Raw genomic sequence first — 17,500 nt, 5'->3', positions numbered from 1 at the left:
ATCCCATTGACCTCAGAGATCATAAATTACCCTCAACATCCCATTGACAGAGGAAGGAGAGAGTAAAAGACTGAGACACATCCCAGCCAATCAGCTAGTCAGCCAGTCAGCCAATCAGCTAGTCAGCCAGTCAGCCAGTCAGCCATTCAGCCAGTCAGCTAGTCAGCCAGTCAGCCAGTCAGCCAACCCCCTGTAGTTCTGACCTCAACCCCCTGTAGTTCTGACCTCAACCCCCTGTAGTTCTGACCTCAACCCCCTGTAGTTCTGACCTCAACCCCTGTAGTTCTGACCTCAACCCCTGTAGTTCTGACCTCAACCCCTTGTAGTTCTGACCTCAACCCCTGTAGTTCTGACCTCAACCCCTGTAGTTCTGACCTCAACCCCTTGTAGTTCTTCAACCCCTGTAGTTCTGACCTCAACCCCTGTAGTTCTGACCTCAACCCCCTGTAGTTCTGACCTCAACCCCTGTAGTTCTGACCTCAACCCCTGTAGTTCTGACCTCAACCCCTGTAGTTCTGACCTCAACCCCTGTAGTTCTGACCTCAACCCCCTGTAGTTCTGACCTCAACCCCTTGTAGTTCTGACCTCAACCCCCTGTAGTTCTGACCTCAACCCCTGTAGTTCTGACCTCAACCCCTGTAGTTCTGACCTCAACCCCTTGTAGTTCTGACCTCAACCCCTGTAGTTCTGACCTCAACCCCTGTAGTTCTGACCTCAACCCCCTGTAGTTCTGACCTCAACCCCCTGTAGTTCTGACCTCAACACCCTGTAGTTCTGACCTCAACCCCTGTAGTTCTGACCTCAACCCCTGTAGTTCTGACCTCAACCCCTTGTAGTTCTGACCTCAACCCCTGTAGTTCTGACCTCAACCCCTGTAGTTCTGACCTCAACCCCTGTAGTTCTGACCTCAACCCCCTGTAGTTCTGACCTCAACCCCCTGTAGTTCTGACCTCAATTTGGATTTCATGTAATGGACATACACAAAATAGTACAAATTGGTCAGGTGAAATTTAAAAAATGACTTGCTTAAAAAAAAAAAACGGAAAAGTGGTACGTGTATATGTATTCATCCCCTTTGCTATGAAGCCCCTAAATAAGATCTGGTGCAACTAATTACCTTCAGAAGTCACATAATTAGTTAAATAAAGTCCACCTGTGTGCAATCTAAGTGTCACATGATCTGTCACATGATCTCAATATATATACACCTGTTCTGGAAGGCACCAGAGTCTGTAACACCACCAAACAAGTGACACCACGAAGACCAAGGAGCTCTCCAAACAGATCAGGGACAAGGTTGTGGAGAAGTACAGATAAGGGTTGGATTATAAACAAATATCTGAAACTTTGAACATCCCACAGAGCACCATTAAATCCATTATTAAAAAATGGAAAGAATATGGCACCACAACAAACCTGCCAAGAGAGGGGCGCACACCAAAACGCACGGATCAGGGAAGGAGGGCATTAATCATAGAATCAACAAAGAGACCAAAGATAACCCTGAAGAAGCTGCAAAGCTCCACAATGGAGATTGGAGTATCTGTCTATAGGACCACTTTAAGCCGTACACTCCACAGAGCTAGACTTTACGGAAGAGTGGCCAGAAACAAGCCATTGCTTAAAGAAAAAAATAAGCAAACACATTTGGTGTTCGTTAAAAGGCATGTGGGAGACTCCCCAAACATATGGAAGAAGGTACTCGGGTCAGATGAGACTAAAACAGAGCTTTTTCGCCATCAAGGCAAACACTATGTCTGGCGCAAACACAACACCTGCATCACCCCGAAAACACCATCCCCACAGTGAAGCATGGTGGTGGCAGCATCATGCTGTGGGGATGTTTTGCATCGGCAGGGTCTGGGACACTGGTCAGATTTGAAGGAGTAATGGATGGCGCTAAATACAGGGAAACCTGTTTCAGTCTTCCAGAGATTTGAGACTGGGACAGAGGTTCACCTTCCAGCAGGACAATGACCCTAAGCATACTGCAACACTCAAGTGGTTTAGGGGGAAACATTTAAATGTATTGAAATGGCCTAGTCAAAGCCCAGACCTCAATCCAATTGAGAACCTGTGGTATGACTTAAAGACTGCTGTACACCAGTGGAACCCATCCAATTTGAAGGAGCTGGACCAGTTTCGCCTTGAAGAATTGCAAAAATCCCAGTGGCTAGATGTGCTAAGCTTATAGAGCCTTGCAGCTGTAATTGCTGCACATGGTAGTTCTACAAATTATTGACTTTGGGGGGGTGAAAAGTTATGCACGCTGAAGTTTTCTGTTTTCTTGGCCATGGCTCACATCAACACCACCGTCCCAGACACCATGGACCCCAGTCCAATTCACATACGGCCCCAACAGATCCACAGATCTGCACTCCAAACTGCCCCTGGACAAAAGAAACACCTACAAGAGAATGCTGTTCATTGACTACAGCTCAGCGTTCAACTCCATAGTGCCCTTCAAGCTCACCGCTATGCTACGGACCATGGGATTAAACACCTCCATCTGCAACTGGATCCTGGACTTCATGATGGGCCTCTCCCAGGTGATGAGGGGTAGGCAACAACAAGATATCTGCCTGGCTGACCCTCGGGGGCCCCTAAGGGGTGCATGCTTAGTCCAAAATCTCTTTCTCTGAGGTAATTGGTAAGGTAATTGGAATAGTATAAAACAATATAATGTACCAATTTTGTTTGTATACACTGCATCTCAGTGCAGGTGCCGTCACTACAGTCCCTGGTTCGAATCCAGACTGTATCACATCCGGCTGTGATTGGGAGTCCCATAGTGCGGCACACAATAGGCCCAGCGTCGTCTTGGTTTGGCCGGGAGTAGGCCGTCATTGTAAATAAGAGTTTGTTCTTAACTGACTTGTTAAATAAAGTTTTTTTAAATACACATTCTTTTAATTATTTCTTATATTTTTTCTCATCTTTATCAAGCGCGTCAAGAATTTAGGACCCCACTGTATATTCATCCTCCTTTCCTATCCCGTCATCCCTCGTTGTCCCCAGGTCTCTCTGCTTCAGCCTCCTTGGTCTCTCTGGCCTGGATGATAGCATCCTACCAGAAGACTCTGAGGGACTCCAGAGATGACAAGCTCCCGATGTCCTACAAGGCTGTGATTGTCCAGATGCTGTGGCACCTCTTCACCATCGGGGCCAGGACCATCGCCTTCGCCCTGTTCGCCTCAGTGTTCCAGGTAAAGATGGGCACACCAACATCACACACACACAGTGAGGAAGGCTCACATTGTACACCCAATCAAGGGCTTTTAGGTGCAGAAAATATACAATAAAACTAAAATGAAGATAATCAGGAGTTTAAACCCGAAGGCCAGGCTGGGAGAAAAACATATTTTTGTAGAAAAAAAGAAAAACGTTGCACTTTTATTTATTTTATTTTATTCATTTTATTTATTTTATTTTATTTATTTTATTTTATTTCACCTTTATTTAACCAGGTAGGCTAGTTGAGAACACCTTTATTTAACCAGGTAGGCCAGTTGAGAACACCTTTATTTAACCAGGTAGGCCAGTTGAGAACACCTTTATTTAACCAGGTAGGCCAGTTGAGAACACCTTTATTTAACCAGGTAGGCCAGTTGAGAACACCTTTATTTAACCAGGTAGGCCAGTTGAGAACACCTTTATTTAACCAGGTAGGCCAGTTGAGAACACCTTTATTTAACCAGGTAGGCCAGTTGAGAACACCTTTATTTAACCAGGTAGGCCAGTTGAGAACACCTTTATTTAACCAGGTAGGCCAGTTGAGAACACCTTTATTTAACCAGGTAGGCTAGTTGAGAACACCTTTATTTAACCAGGTAGGCTAGTTGAGAACACCTTTATTTAACCAGGTAGGCTAGTTGAGAACACCTTTATTTAACCAGGTAGGCCAGTTGAGAACACCTTTATTTAACCAGGTAGGCCAGTTGAGAACACCTTTATTTAACCAGGTAGGCCAGTTGAGAACACCTTTATTTAACCAGGTAGGCCAGTTGAGAACACCTTTATTTAACCAGGTAGGCCAGTTGAGAACACCTTTATTTAACCAGGTAGGCTAGTTGAGAACACCTTTATTTAACCAGGTAGGCCAGTTGAGAACACCTTTATTTAACCAGGTAGGCTAGTTGAGAACACCTTTATTTAACCAGGTAGGCTAGTTGAGAACACCTTTATTTAACCAGGTAGGCTAGTTGAGAACACCTTTATTTAACCAGGTAGGCTAGTTGAAAACACCTTTATTTAACCAGGTAGGCTAGTTGAAAACACCTTTATTTAACCAGGTAGGCTAGTTGAGAACACCTTTATTTAACCAGGTAGGCTAGCTGAGAACACCTTTATTTAACCAGGTAGGCTAGTTGAGAACACCTTTATTTAACCAGGTAGGCTAGTTGAGAACACCTTTATTTAACCAGGTAGGCTAGTTGAGAACACCTTTATTTAACCAGGTAGGCCAGTTGAGAACACCTTTATTTAACCAGGTAGGCCAGTTGAGAACACCTTTATTTAACCAGGTAGGCCAGTTGAGAACACCTTTATTTAACCAGGGAGGCCAGTTGGGAACACCTTTATTTAACCAGGTAGGCCAGTTGGGAACACCTTTATTTAACCAGGTAGGCCAGTTGAGAACACCTTTATTTAACCAGGTAGGCCAGTTGAGAACACCTTTATTTAACCAGGTAGGCCAGTTGAGAACACCTTTATTTAACCAGGTAGGCCAGTTGAGAACACCTTTATTTAACCAGGTAGGCCAGTTGAGAACACCTTTATTTAACCAGGTAGGCTAGTTGAGAACACCTTTACTTAACCAGGTAGGCTAGTTGAGAACACCTTTATTTAACCAGGTAGGCTAGTTGAGAACACCTTTATTTAACCAGGTAGGCTAGTTGAGAACACCTTTATTTAACCAGGTAGGCCAGTTGAGAACACCTTTATTTAACCAGGTAGGCCAGTTGAGAACACCTTTATTTAACCAGTTAGGCCAGTTGAGAACACCTTTATTTAACCAGGTAGGCCAGTTGAGAACACCTTTATTTAACCAGGTAGGCCAGTTGAGAACACCTTTATTTAACCAGGTAGGCTAGTTGAGAACACCTTTATTTAACCAGGTAGGCTAGTTGAAAACACCTTTATTTAACCAGGTAGGCTAGTTGAAAACACCTTTATTTAACCAGGTAGGCTAGTTGAGAACACCTTTATTTAACCAGGTAGGCTAGCTGAGAACACCTTTATTTAACCAGGTAGGCTAGTTGAGAACACCTGTATTTAACCAGGTAGGCTAGTTGAGAACACCTTTATTTAACCAGGTAGGCTAGTTGAGAACACCTTTATTTAACCAGGTAGGCCAGTTGAGAACACCTTTATTTAACCAGGTAGGCCAGTTGAGAACACCTTTATTTAACCAGGTAGGCCAGTTGAGAACACCTTTATTTAACCAGGTAGGCCAGTTGAGAACACCTTTATTTAACCAGGTAGGCTAGTTGAGAACACCTTTATTTAACCAGGTAGGCTAGTTCAGAACACCTTTATTTAACCAGGTAGGCTAGTTGAGAACACCTTTATTTAACCAGGTAGGCTAGTTGAGAACAAGTTCTCATTTACAACTGCGACCTGGCCAAGATAAAGCATAGCAATTGCCGTGCTTCTACACCTGCATTGCTTGCTGTTTGGGGTTTTAGGCTGGGTTTCTGTACAGCACTTTGAGATATCAGCTGATGTAACCGAAGGGCTATATAAATAAATTTGATTTGATTTAGCAGTGTGAACAGACAACACAGAGTTACACATGGAGTAAACAATTAACAAGTCAATAACACAGTAGAAAAAAAGGGAGTCTATATACATTGTGTGCAAAAGGCATGAGGAGGTAGGTGAATAATTACAATTTTGCAGATTAACACTGGAGTGATAAATGATCAGATGGTCATGTACAGGTAGAGATATTGGTGTGCAAAAGAGCAGAAAAATAAATAAATATAAACAGTATGGGGATGAGGTAGGTAAAATTGGGTGGGCTATTTACCGATAGACTATGTACAGCTGCAGCAATCGGTTAGCTGCTCAGATAGCAGATGATTGAAGTTGGTGAGGGAGATAAAAGTCTCCAACTTCAGCGATTTTTGCAATTCGTTCCAGTCACAGGCAGCAGAGAACTGGAACGAAAGGCGGCCAAATGAGGTGTTTGCTTTGGGGATGATCAGTGAGATACACCTGCTGGAGCGCGTGCTACGGGTGGGTGTTGCCATCGTGACCAGTGAACTGAGAAAAGGCGGAGCTTTACCTAGCATGGACTTGTAGATGACCTGGGGCCAGTGGGTCTGGCGACGAATATGTAGTGAGGGCCAGCCGACTAGAGCATACAGGTCGCAGTGGTGGGTGGTATAAGGTGCTTTAGTAACAAAACGGATGGCACTGTGATAAACTGCATCCAGTTTGCTGAGTAGAGTGTTGGAAGCGATTTTGTAGATGACATCGCCGAAGTCGAGGATCGGGAGGATAGTCAGTTTTACTAGGGTAAGTTTGGCGGCGTGAGTGAAGGAGGCTTTGTTGTGGAATAGAAAGCCGACTCTAGATTTGATTTTAGATGGGAGATGTTCGATATGAGTCTGGAAGGAGAGTTTACAGTCTAGCCAGACACCTAGGTATTTATAGATGTCCATATATTCTAGGTCGGAACCATCCAGGGTGGTGATGCTAGTCGGGCGTGCGGGTGCGGGTGCAGGCAGCGAACGTTTGAAAAGCATGCATTTGGTTTTACTAGCGTTTAAGAGCAGTTGGAGGCCACGGAAGGAGTGTTGTATGGGGAGCATTCATCTGTGCAGATATCTAACTTTAGTTGTATTTATTATGGATCCCCATTAGTTCCTGCCAAGGCAGCAGTTACTCTTCCTGGCGTTTATTATGGATCCCCATTAGTTCCTGCCAAGGCAGCAGCTACTCTTCCTGGGGTTTATTATGGATCCCCGTTAGTTCCTGCCAAGGCAGCAGCTACTCTTCCTGGGGGTTTATTATGGATCCCCATTAGTTCCTGCCAAGGCAGCAGCTACTCTTCCTGGGGTTTATTATGGATCCCCATTAGTTCCTGCCAAGGCAGCAGCTACTCTTCCTGGGGTTTATTATGGATCCCCATTAGTTCCTGCCAAGGCAGCAGCTACTCTTCCTGGGGGTTTATTATGGATCCCCATTAGTTCCTGCCAAGGCAGCAGCTACTCTTCCTGGGGTTTATTATGGATCCCCATTAGTTCCTGTCAAGGCAGCAGCTACTCTTCCTGGGGTTTATTATGGATCCCCATTAGTTCCTGCCAAGGCAGCAGCTACTCTTCCAGGGGTCCAGCTAAATTAAGGCAGTTTTACATTTTAAAAACATTACAATACATCCACAACAGATTTCACAACACACTGTGTGCCCTCAGGCCCCTACTCCACTACCACATATCTACAACACAAAATCCATGTGTACATGTGTGTATAGTGCGTATGTAATGTGCTTGCATGTCTCTGCTGATATTTGTGTTGCTTCACAGTCCCACCTGTTCCATAAGGGGTCTTTTTATCCGTTTTTTTATCTAAATTTACTGCTGGCTTGAGTTACCTGATGTGGAATAGAGTTCCGTGTAGTCATGGCTCTATGTAGTACTGTGGAATAGAGTTCCATGTAGTCATGGCTCTATGTAGTACTGTGGAATAGAGTTCCATGTAGTCATGGCTCTATGTAGTACTGTGGAATAGAGTTCCATGTAGTCATGGCTCTATGTAGTACTGTGGAATAGAGTTCCATGTAGTCATGGCTCTATGTAGTACTGTGGAATAGAGTTCCATGTTGTCATGTCTCTATGTAGTACTGTGGAATAGAGTTCCATGTAGTCCTGTCTCTATGTAGTACTGTGGAATAGAGTTCCATGTAGTCATGGCTCTATGTAGTACTGTGGAATAGAGTTCCATGTAGTCATGGCTCTATGTAGTACTGTGGAATAGAGTTCCATGTAGTCATGACTCTATGTAGTACTGTGGAATAGAGTTCCATGTAGTCATGACTCTATGTAGTACTGTGCGCTTCCAATAGTCTGTTCTGGACTTGGGGATTTTGAAGAGACCTCTGGTGGCTTTTTATAAATAAAAAATGAGAGACAGAGACAAAGAGAGACAGAGAGAAAAGAGAAAAAGAGAGAAAGAGACAGAGATAAAAGAGGAAAAGAGAAAGACAGAAAGAGAGAAAGACAGAGAAATGGTTAGGTTTAGTCATGATGAAGATACTGGGAGTAACAGAGAGACGCTCATTAGGAATTAGCCTAACCCACTGTAGCTCTACTACACAGCTCACTCTGGTGGCATGTCTTGTGGGATTTTACTTTACGGGCTGAGCTGTGTGCCAGTGGTGCAACAGGTCAATAAATCTCACAAATACAAGTAGTGATGAAGTCAATCTCTCCTTCACTTTGAACCAGCAGAGATAGACATGCATAACATTCATGTTATCTCTCTGTGTACATCCAAGGGCCAGCTGTCCTGTTCTGAGTCAATTGCATTTTTTTTGTGGCACCTGATGACACAACTGAACAGTAGTCCAGGTGCGATAAAACTAGGGCCTGTAGTGATCACTACATTCAATGGATTTGGATACTGCTTTAAAGCACATTTCTGCAGCATTACTAAATATGTCATCAATACATGTTGATGATTTCATTCCTGTACTGTTAGTAAATACCCTGGTAGGTTGACTGATAACCTGAACCAGGTTGCAGGCACTGGTTACAGTTTGAAGCTCTCTCTTTAGTGGGCAGCTGGATGAAAGCAAGTCGTTATTTAAAATCACCCAGAATATATACTTCTCTGTTGATATCACATACATTATCAAGCATTTCACACATACTTTCCAGATACTGACTGTTAGCACTTGGTGGTCTATAGCAGCTTCCCACCAGAATGGGCTTTAGGTGAGGCAGAGGAACCTGTAGCCATATTACTTCAACAGTATTTAACATGAGATCCTCTCTAATCTTTACAGTAATGTAGTTCTGAATATAAACAGCAACACCTCCACCTTTGTCATTTCTGTCTTTTCTGTTGTTGTTATAACCATGTATTGCTACCACTGTATCACCAAAATTATTATTTAAAGTGAGTTTCAGGGATAGTCAGAATAGGAAGGTCATCTGTTACTAGCAAATTATTAATTTCACCTTGTTTCTTAAGCTACATATATTAACATAGCCTATATTATTTTTCTTGCTTTATGGGGAAGCTTAGCAGAGGTGGACATGATCAGGTAATTGTTATTAATTTGCATTATCTCTGTCTCTCTGTCTCTCTGCTCTCTCTGTCTCTCTTGTCTCTCTTGTCTCTCTGCTCTCTCTGCTCTCTCTTGTCTCTCTGCTCTCTCTGCTCTCTCTGCTCTCTCTTGTCTCTCTGCTCTCTCTTGTCTCTCTGCTCTCTGCTCTCTTCTCCCCCTGCTTCCCTCTCTATCTCCCAGCTCTACTTCGGTATCTTCATCGTGAGCCACTGGTGCCTCATGACGTTCTGGATCATCCAGGGGGAGACAGACTTCTGCATGTCCAAGTGGGAGGAGATCATCTATAACATGGTAGTGGGCATCATCTATATCTTCTGCTGGTTCAACGTCAAGGAGGGCCGCGCCCGTTTCAGTATGTGGCTCTATTACTCGGTGACTCTGGTAGAGAACGTGTCTCTCACCGCGGCGTGGTATCTTTACCGCGGGCCGAACACCTCAGACTTTTACGCCCTCGTCGTGGTGTGTGTGGTGGTTTGTAGCTACGCTCTGGGGATCTCCTTCATGTTGGTGTATTATTGTCTCCTGCACCCTGACGGGCCGGTGTCCGCGGCTCAGTGGGGTGTGTGTGTGGAGGACGGGGGGTTGTTGGTGGAGTCCTGTGTGACCCCAGCCGATGCGTCCCCCCTCCAGCCTCCAGACATGCTCACCAGCCCCCCTAGGACCCTAAGTAGGACTGCAGGTGCGGACCGGGGCGAGGTGGTACCAGGAGATCTAGTTGTGTTCCAGGTTAGATCCACCTCTCCGGCCATGGCCCTCCGGACCCTCAGGACAGAGCAGCCTGTGATCAGGATAGACTTGCCCAGAAAGAGGTACCCTGCCTGGGACGCTCACTTCATCGACAGGCGGCTGCGGAAGACCATCCTGGTTCTGGAGAACACGTCTCCGGTCACGCCCAGGATCCAGTACCGAAGCCTGAGAAATCCTAAGGAGGTTATGGAGTATGAGACTACCGTGTAATGTAATCTAGCTGCGCTTACCTCCACCACACCAGCAGGGGGCTCCACCAACCAGGTGCAGGGAGAGAACCAGATTCCTCAACTCTTATCCTCTTGTGTAAGTAAATGAAAGAGTTGCTTGGAGCCAACAGTCCACCCTACAGACCCTGCTTCCTTTGTGGGAAGGGGGAGACCAGGGGACTGAGGAGAGCGGAGGAGGCCAGATGCGGTACTACTGTATGGAGGACTTTGTCCTCATGTAAGAAAAGCTGTCAGAAGTTACAGGTCAGGTGTACCTGTGTATGACCAGTTGCCGGGTAACACTTCCTGTGTGTACTGCAGGAGCCAATCTGAGGTCAAAGGTGAGAGGTCAAAGGTTATCTAACTAAGAAGTGACCTCACCGGCCACTACAGGAGACACAGAACTTCCAGCCTTCAAAATGCTGACTCATCCTTGTGTATTGAGAATCAGAATCAATCAGAACCCAGAATCAAAAGGGGGGCTTAGCTGAGTCTCCCAGCACCAAAACAACATTGTAGAGACAAACTTGATAACATCACCATATCAATGATAGGGGACCTTAGTGATGAGGATGAAGATGAGGAGGAGGATGATGATGATGGTGATGACGGTGATGAGGATGATGGTGGTGATGTGGTTGTTGATGGTGATGATGGTGATGATAATGGTGATGAGGATGATGATGGTGATGAGGATGATGATGGTGATGAGGATGATGATGGTGATGAGGATGATGATGGTGATGAGGATGATGATGAGGATGGTGATGAGGCGGATGATAAGGGTGATGAGGTGGATGATGAGGGTGATGGTGATGAGGCGGATGGTGATGGTGATGAGGATGGTGATGAGGCGGATGGTGATGGTGATGAGGATGATGATGGTGAGGGTGATGAGGCGGATGATGATGGTGATAGTGATGAGGCGGATGATGATGGTGATGAGGATGATCGTGATGAGGATGATGATGATGATCGTGATGAGGCGGATGATGATGGTGATGAGGATGATGATGGTGATGGTGATGAGGCGGATGGTGATGGTGATGAGGATGGTGATGAGGCAGATGATGATGGTGATGAGGATGATGATGGTGAGGGTGATGAGGCGGATGATGATGGTGATGAGGATGATCGTGATGAGGCGGATGATGATGGTGATGAGGATGATGATGGTGATGGTGATGAGGCGGATGGTGATGGTGATGAGGATGGTGATGAGGCAGATGATGATGGTGATGAGGATGATGATGGTGAGGGTGATGAGGTGGATGATGATGGTGATAGTGATGAGGCGGATGATGATGGTGATGAGGATGATCGTGATGAGGATGATGATGATGATCGTGATGAGGCGGATGATGATGGTGATGAGGATGATGATGGTGATGATGATGGTGATGAGGCGGATGATGATGGTGAGGATGAAGATGATGATGATGCTGATGTGATTGTTGAGGATGACGATGATGATGATGAGAATGATAAGGATGATGGTGATGATGAGGAGGATGATGATGATGATGGTGATGATGATGATGATGATGATGATGATGATGGTGATGATGCAGATGATGATGATGATGACGATGATGTTGATGAGGCGGATGATGATGATGATGAGGCGGATGATGGTGATGAGGATGATGACGAGCAGTGACGAGCTTGGAGGGTACTATGGTGTTGAATGCCGAGCTGTAGTCAGCATGAACAGCATTCTCACATAGGTATTCCTCTTGTCCAGATGGGTTAGGGCAGTGTGCAGTGTGGTTGAGATTGCATCGTCTGTGGATCTATTTGGGCGGTAAGCAAATTGGAGTGGGTCTAGGGTGTCAGGTAGGGTGGAGGTGATATGGTCCTTGACTAGTCTCTCAAAGCACTTCATGATGACGGATGTGAGTGCTACGGGGCGGTAGTCGTTTAGCTCAGTTACCTTAGCTTTCTTGGGAACAGGAACAATGGTGGCCCTCTTGAAGCATGTGGGAACAGCAGACTGGTATAGGGATTGATTGAATATGATGGCTGCAGGCCCGCGGCTGGGGATGCCGTCTGGGCCTGCAGCCTTGCGAGGGTTAACACGTTTAAATGTCTTACTCACTTCGGCTGCAGTGAAGGAGAGACCGCATGTTTTCGTTGCAGGCCGTGTCAGTGGCACTGTATTGTCCTCAAAGCGGGCAAAAGTTATTTAGTCTGCCTGGGAGCAAGACATCCTGGTCCGTGACTGGGCTGGGTTTCTTCCTGTAGTCCGTGATTGACTGTAGACCCTGCCACATGCCTCTTGTGTCTGAGCCGTTGAATTGAGATTCTACTTTGTCTCTGTACTGGCGCTTAGCTTGTTTGATAGCCTTGCGGAGGGAATAGCTGCACTGTTTGTATTCAGTCATGTTACCAGACACCTTGCCCTGATTAAAAGCAGTGGTTCGCGCCTTCAGTTTCACACGAATGCTGCCATCAATCCACGGTTTCTGGTTAGGGAATGTTTTAATCGTTGCTATGGGAACGACATCTTCAACGCACGTTCAACGCACGTTCTAATGAACTCGCACACCGAATCAGCGTATTCGTCAATGTTGTTGTCTGACGCAATACGAAACATCTCCCAGTCCACGTGATGGAAGCAGTCTTGGAGTGTGGAGTCAGCTTGGTCGGACCAGCGTTGGACAGACCTCAGCGTGGGAGCCTCTTGTTTTAGTTTCTGTCTGTAGGCAGGGATCAGCAAAATGGAGTCGTGGTCAGCTTTTCCGAAAGGAAAGTCTATCCTGATCCAAGCTCGTCATCAAGCTCGAGACCCTGGGTCTCGACCCCGCCCTGTGCAACTGGGTACTGGACTTCCTGACGGGCCGCCCCCAGGTGGTGAGGGTAGGCAACAACATCTCCTCCCCGCTGATCCTTAACACTGGGGCCCCACAAGGGTGCGTTCTGAGCCCTCTCCTGTACTCCCTGTTCACCCACGACTGCGTGGCCACGCACGCCTCCAACTCAATCATCAAGTTTGCGGACGACACAACAGTGGTAGGCTTGATTACCAACAACGACGAGACGGCCTACAGGGAGGAGGTGAGGGCCCTCGGAGTGTGGTGTCAGGAAAATAACCTCACACTCAACATCAACAAAACTAAGGAGATGTTTGTGGACTTCAGGAAACAGCAGAGAGAACACCCCCCATCCACATCGATGGAACAGTAGTGGAGAGGGTAGCAAGTTTTAAGTTCCTCGGCATACACATCACAGACAAACTGAATTGGTCCACTCACACAGACAGCATCGTGAGGAAGGCGCAGCAGCGCCTCTTCAACCTCAGGAGGCTGAAGAAATTCGGCTTGTCACCAAAAGCACTCACAAACTTCTACAGATGCACAATCGAGAGCATCCTGGCGGGCTGTATCACCGCCTGGTATGGCAACTGCACCGCCCTCAACCGTAAGGCTCTCCAGAGGGTAGTGAGGTCTGCACAACGCATCACCGGGGGCAAACTACCTGCCCTCCAGGACACCTACACCACCCAATGCTACAGGAAGGCCATAAAGATCATCAAGGACATCAACCACCCGAGCCACTGCCTGTTCACCCCGCTGTCATCCAGAAGGCGAGGTCAGTACAGGTGCATCAAAGCTGGGACCGAGAGACTGAAAAACAGCTTCTATCTCAAGGCCATCAGACTGTTAAACAGCCACCACTAACATTGAGTGACTACTGCCAACACACTGTCAATGACACTGACTCTACTCCAGCCACTTTAATAATGGGAATTGATGGGAAATGATGTAAATATATCACTAGCCACTTTAAACAATGCTACCTTATATAATGTTACTTACCCTACATTATTCATCTCATATGCATACGTAGATACTTCTATATCATCGACTGCATCCTTATGTAATACATGTATCACTAGCCACTTTAACTATGCCACTTGGTTTACATACTCATCTCATATGTATATACTGTACTCGATATCATCTACTGTATCTTGCCTATGCTGCTCTGTACCATCACTCATTCATATATCCTTATGTACATATTCTTTATCCCCTTACACTGTGTATAAGACAGTAGTTTTTTGGAATTGTTAGTTAGATTACTTGTTCGTTATTACTGCATTGTCGGAACTAGAAGCACAAGCATTTCGCTACACTCGCATTAACATCTGCTAACCATGTGTATGTGACAAATAAAATTTGATTTGATTTGATTTGATGGTGATGGTGATGATTGTGATGATGAGGATGATGAGGCGGATGATGGTGATGATGAGGATGATGATGATGATGGTGATGATGATGATGAGGCGGATGATGATGATGATGACGATGATGGTGATGAGGTGGATGATGATGGTGATGAGGCGGATGATGGTGATGAGGATGATGATGGTGATGGTGATGATTTTGATGATGAGGATGATGAGGCGGATGATGGTGATGATGAGGATGATGATGATGGTGATGAGGCGGATGATGATGATGATGATGATGATGATGGTGATGAGGCGGATGATGATGGTGATGAGGTGGATGATGATGTTGATAGTGTTGACGATGATGATGATGATGGTGATGAGGCGGATGATGATGATGATGATGGTGATGAGGCGGATGATGATGATGATGGTGATGATGATGATGGTGATGGTGAAGCTCATGTATAAGTAACAGGGTGGGTTGATGACCTGCTTCTGTGATTGGAGGTTCGGTTTAGCAAATCCAATCATCCATTAAATCATCCATTACCAATATTGAATAATGTATTTGATTTTGATTTTTATCTTGTTTACCCAGTCAGTCATGTCTCTGCAATGTTTCTTATCAAAGTGGAATCATATACATGTTTTTATTTTATGTGTGTGTGGTGTGTGTGTGTGTGTGTGTGTGTGTCTGTGTGTGTCTGTCTGTCTGTGTGTGTCTGTCTGTCTGTCTGTCTGTCTGTCTGTCTGTCTGTCTGTCTGTGTCTGTCTGTCTGTCTGTGTGTCTGTCTGTCTGTCTGTCTGTGCTTCTCTTATCAATGTGAGCAGATAAAAAATATATATTGAAAAACTAAAATCTGTGATACAAATGTGAATATACTATATTCTGAGTGAAAATACTGTATTCTGAAAATACTGTATTGTGTGAAAATACTGTCTGTCTGTCTGAGTGAAAATCTGTCTGTCTGTCTGTCTGTACTGTCTGTCTGTCTGTCTGTCTGTCTGTCTCTGTCTGTCTGTCTGTCTGTCTGTCTGTCTGTCTGTCTGTCTGTCTGTCTGTCTGTCTGTCTGTCTATGTGTGTGTGTGTGTGTGTGTGTGTGTGTGTTTTATCGGTCTTCTGGTAATGATGCTTCTCTTATCAATAACAGATAATGAGCAGATAAAAAATATATATTCAAAGAAGAAAAAACTCAAATCTGTGATACAAATGTAGAATATACTATATTAAACTGAGTGAAAATACTGTATTAAACTGAGTGAAAATACTGTATTAAACTGAGTGAAAATACTGTATTAAACTGAGTGAAAATACTGTATTAAACTGAGTGAAAATACTGTATTAAACTGAGTGAAAATACTGTATTAAACTGAGTGAAAATACTGTATTTAACTGAGTGAAAATACTGTATTAAACTGAGTGAAAATACTATATCAAACTGAGTGAAAATACTGTATCAAACTGAGTGAAAATACTGTGTTAAACTGAGTGAAAATACTGTATTAAACTGAGTGAAAATACTGTATTAAACTGAGTGAAAATACTGTATTAAACTGAGTGAAAATACTGTATTTAACTGAGTGAAAATACTGTATTAAACTGAGTGAAAATACTATATCAAACTGAGTGAAAATACTGTATCAAACTGAGTGAAAATACTGTGTTAAACTGAGTGAAAATACTGTATTAAACTGAGTGAAAATACTGTATTAAACTGAGTGAAAATACTGTATTAAACTGAGTGAAAATACTGTATTAAACTGACTGAAAAGACAACACAGAACTGGACAGTTTTTCTGTTCATTAACCAATGTTTTTTTGTAGAAGCATTCTCCTCCTCCTCCTCTTCCTTCTCCTCTTCCTGCTCCTCTTCCTCCTCCTCTTCCACATCTGTTGTAACACTGATACGTGTTTTGTTCAATGACCAGTATCTGATATTCACCCCTGATATCTACCCCTGATATTCACCCCTGATATCCACCCCTGATATCTACCCCTGATATCCACCCCTGAAATCCACCCCTGATATCTACCCCTGATATTCACCCTGATATCCACCCCTGATATCTACCCCTGATATCCACCCCTGATATCCACCCCTGATATCTACCCCTGATATTCACCCCTGATATTCACCCCTGATATTCACCCCTGATATTCACCCCTGATATCTACCCCTGATATTCACCCCTGATATCCACCCCTGATATCCACCCCTGATATTCACCCTGATATCCACCCCTGATATTCACCCTGATATCTACCCCTGATATCCACCCCTGATATCCACCCCTGATATCCACCCCTGATATCCACCTCTGATATCCACCCCTGATATTCACCCCTGATATCTACCCCTGATATCTACCCCTGATATCCACCCTGATATCCACCCCTGATATCCACCCCTGATATCCACCCCTGATATCCACCCTGATATCTACCCTGATATCTACCCCTGATATATCTATCTACCCCTGATATCCACCCTGATATCCACCCCTGATATCCACCCCTGATATCCACCCCTGATATTCACCCCTGATATCCACCCCGATATTCACCCCCGATATCCACCCCTGATATCCACCCCTGATATCCACCCTGATATTCACCCCTGATATTCACCCCGATACCCACCCCCGATATTCACCCCTGATATTCACCCTGATATCTACCCCTGATTTCCACCCTGATATCCACCCTGATATCCCCTGATACCCACCCCTGATATCCACCCCTGATACCCACCCCGATATTCACCCCTGATACCCACCCCGATATTCACCCCTGATATTCACCCTGATATCTACCCCTGATTTCCACCCCTGATATCCACCCCTGATATCCACCCTGATACCCACCCCGATATTCACCCCTGATACCCACCCCGATATTCACCCTGATATTCACCCCTGATATCCACCCTGATATCTACCCCGAAATTCACCCCTGATTTCCACCCTGATATCCACCCCTGATATTCACCCCTGATATTCACCCCTGATATTCACCCCTGATATTCACCCCTGATATCCACCCCTGATATCCACCCCCGATA

At 45.1% G+C, this 17,500-nt stretch overlaps 1 protein-coding gene across 1 annotated transcript in view; it reads left to right on the top strand.

Annotated features, from left to right (window-relative positions):
- The window catches only part of LOC112240599 (XK-related protein 7-like), a 73,882-nt gene extending 63,022 nt beyond the window's left edge, over positions 1 to 10,860 (top strand). The window contains exons 3-5 of the mRNA XM_042303592.1: positions 2,458 to 2,559; positions 3,019 to 3,206; positions 9,479 to 10,860. Of these exons, the coding sequence (XP_042159526.1) occupies positions 2,458 to 2,559; positions 3,019 to 3,206; positions 9,479 to 10,255 (1,067 nt within the window). The 3' untranslated portion in view covers positions 10,256 to 10,860. The remainder of the gene's footprint in view (positions 1 to 2,457; positions 2,560 to 3,018; positions 3,207 to 9,478) is intronic.
- The last annotated feature ends 6,640 nt before the right edge of the window (positions 10,861 to 17,500 follow it).

This window comes from Oncorhynchus tshawytscha, linkage group LG22 (assembly GCF_018296145.1).
Source record: "Oncorhynchus tshawytscha isolate Ot180627B linkage group LG22, Otsh_v2.0, whole genome shotgun sequence".
Lineage (NCBI taxonomy): Eukaryota > Metazoa > Chordata > Actinopteri > Salmoniformes > Salmonidae > Oncorhynchus > Oncorhynchus tshawytscha.
Note: the sequence above shows the minus strand (reverse complement) of the source record. Positions and strands in the feature narration are given on the sequence as shown.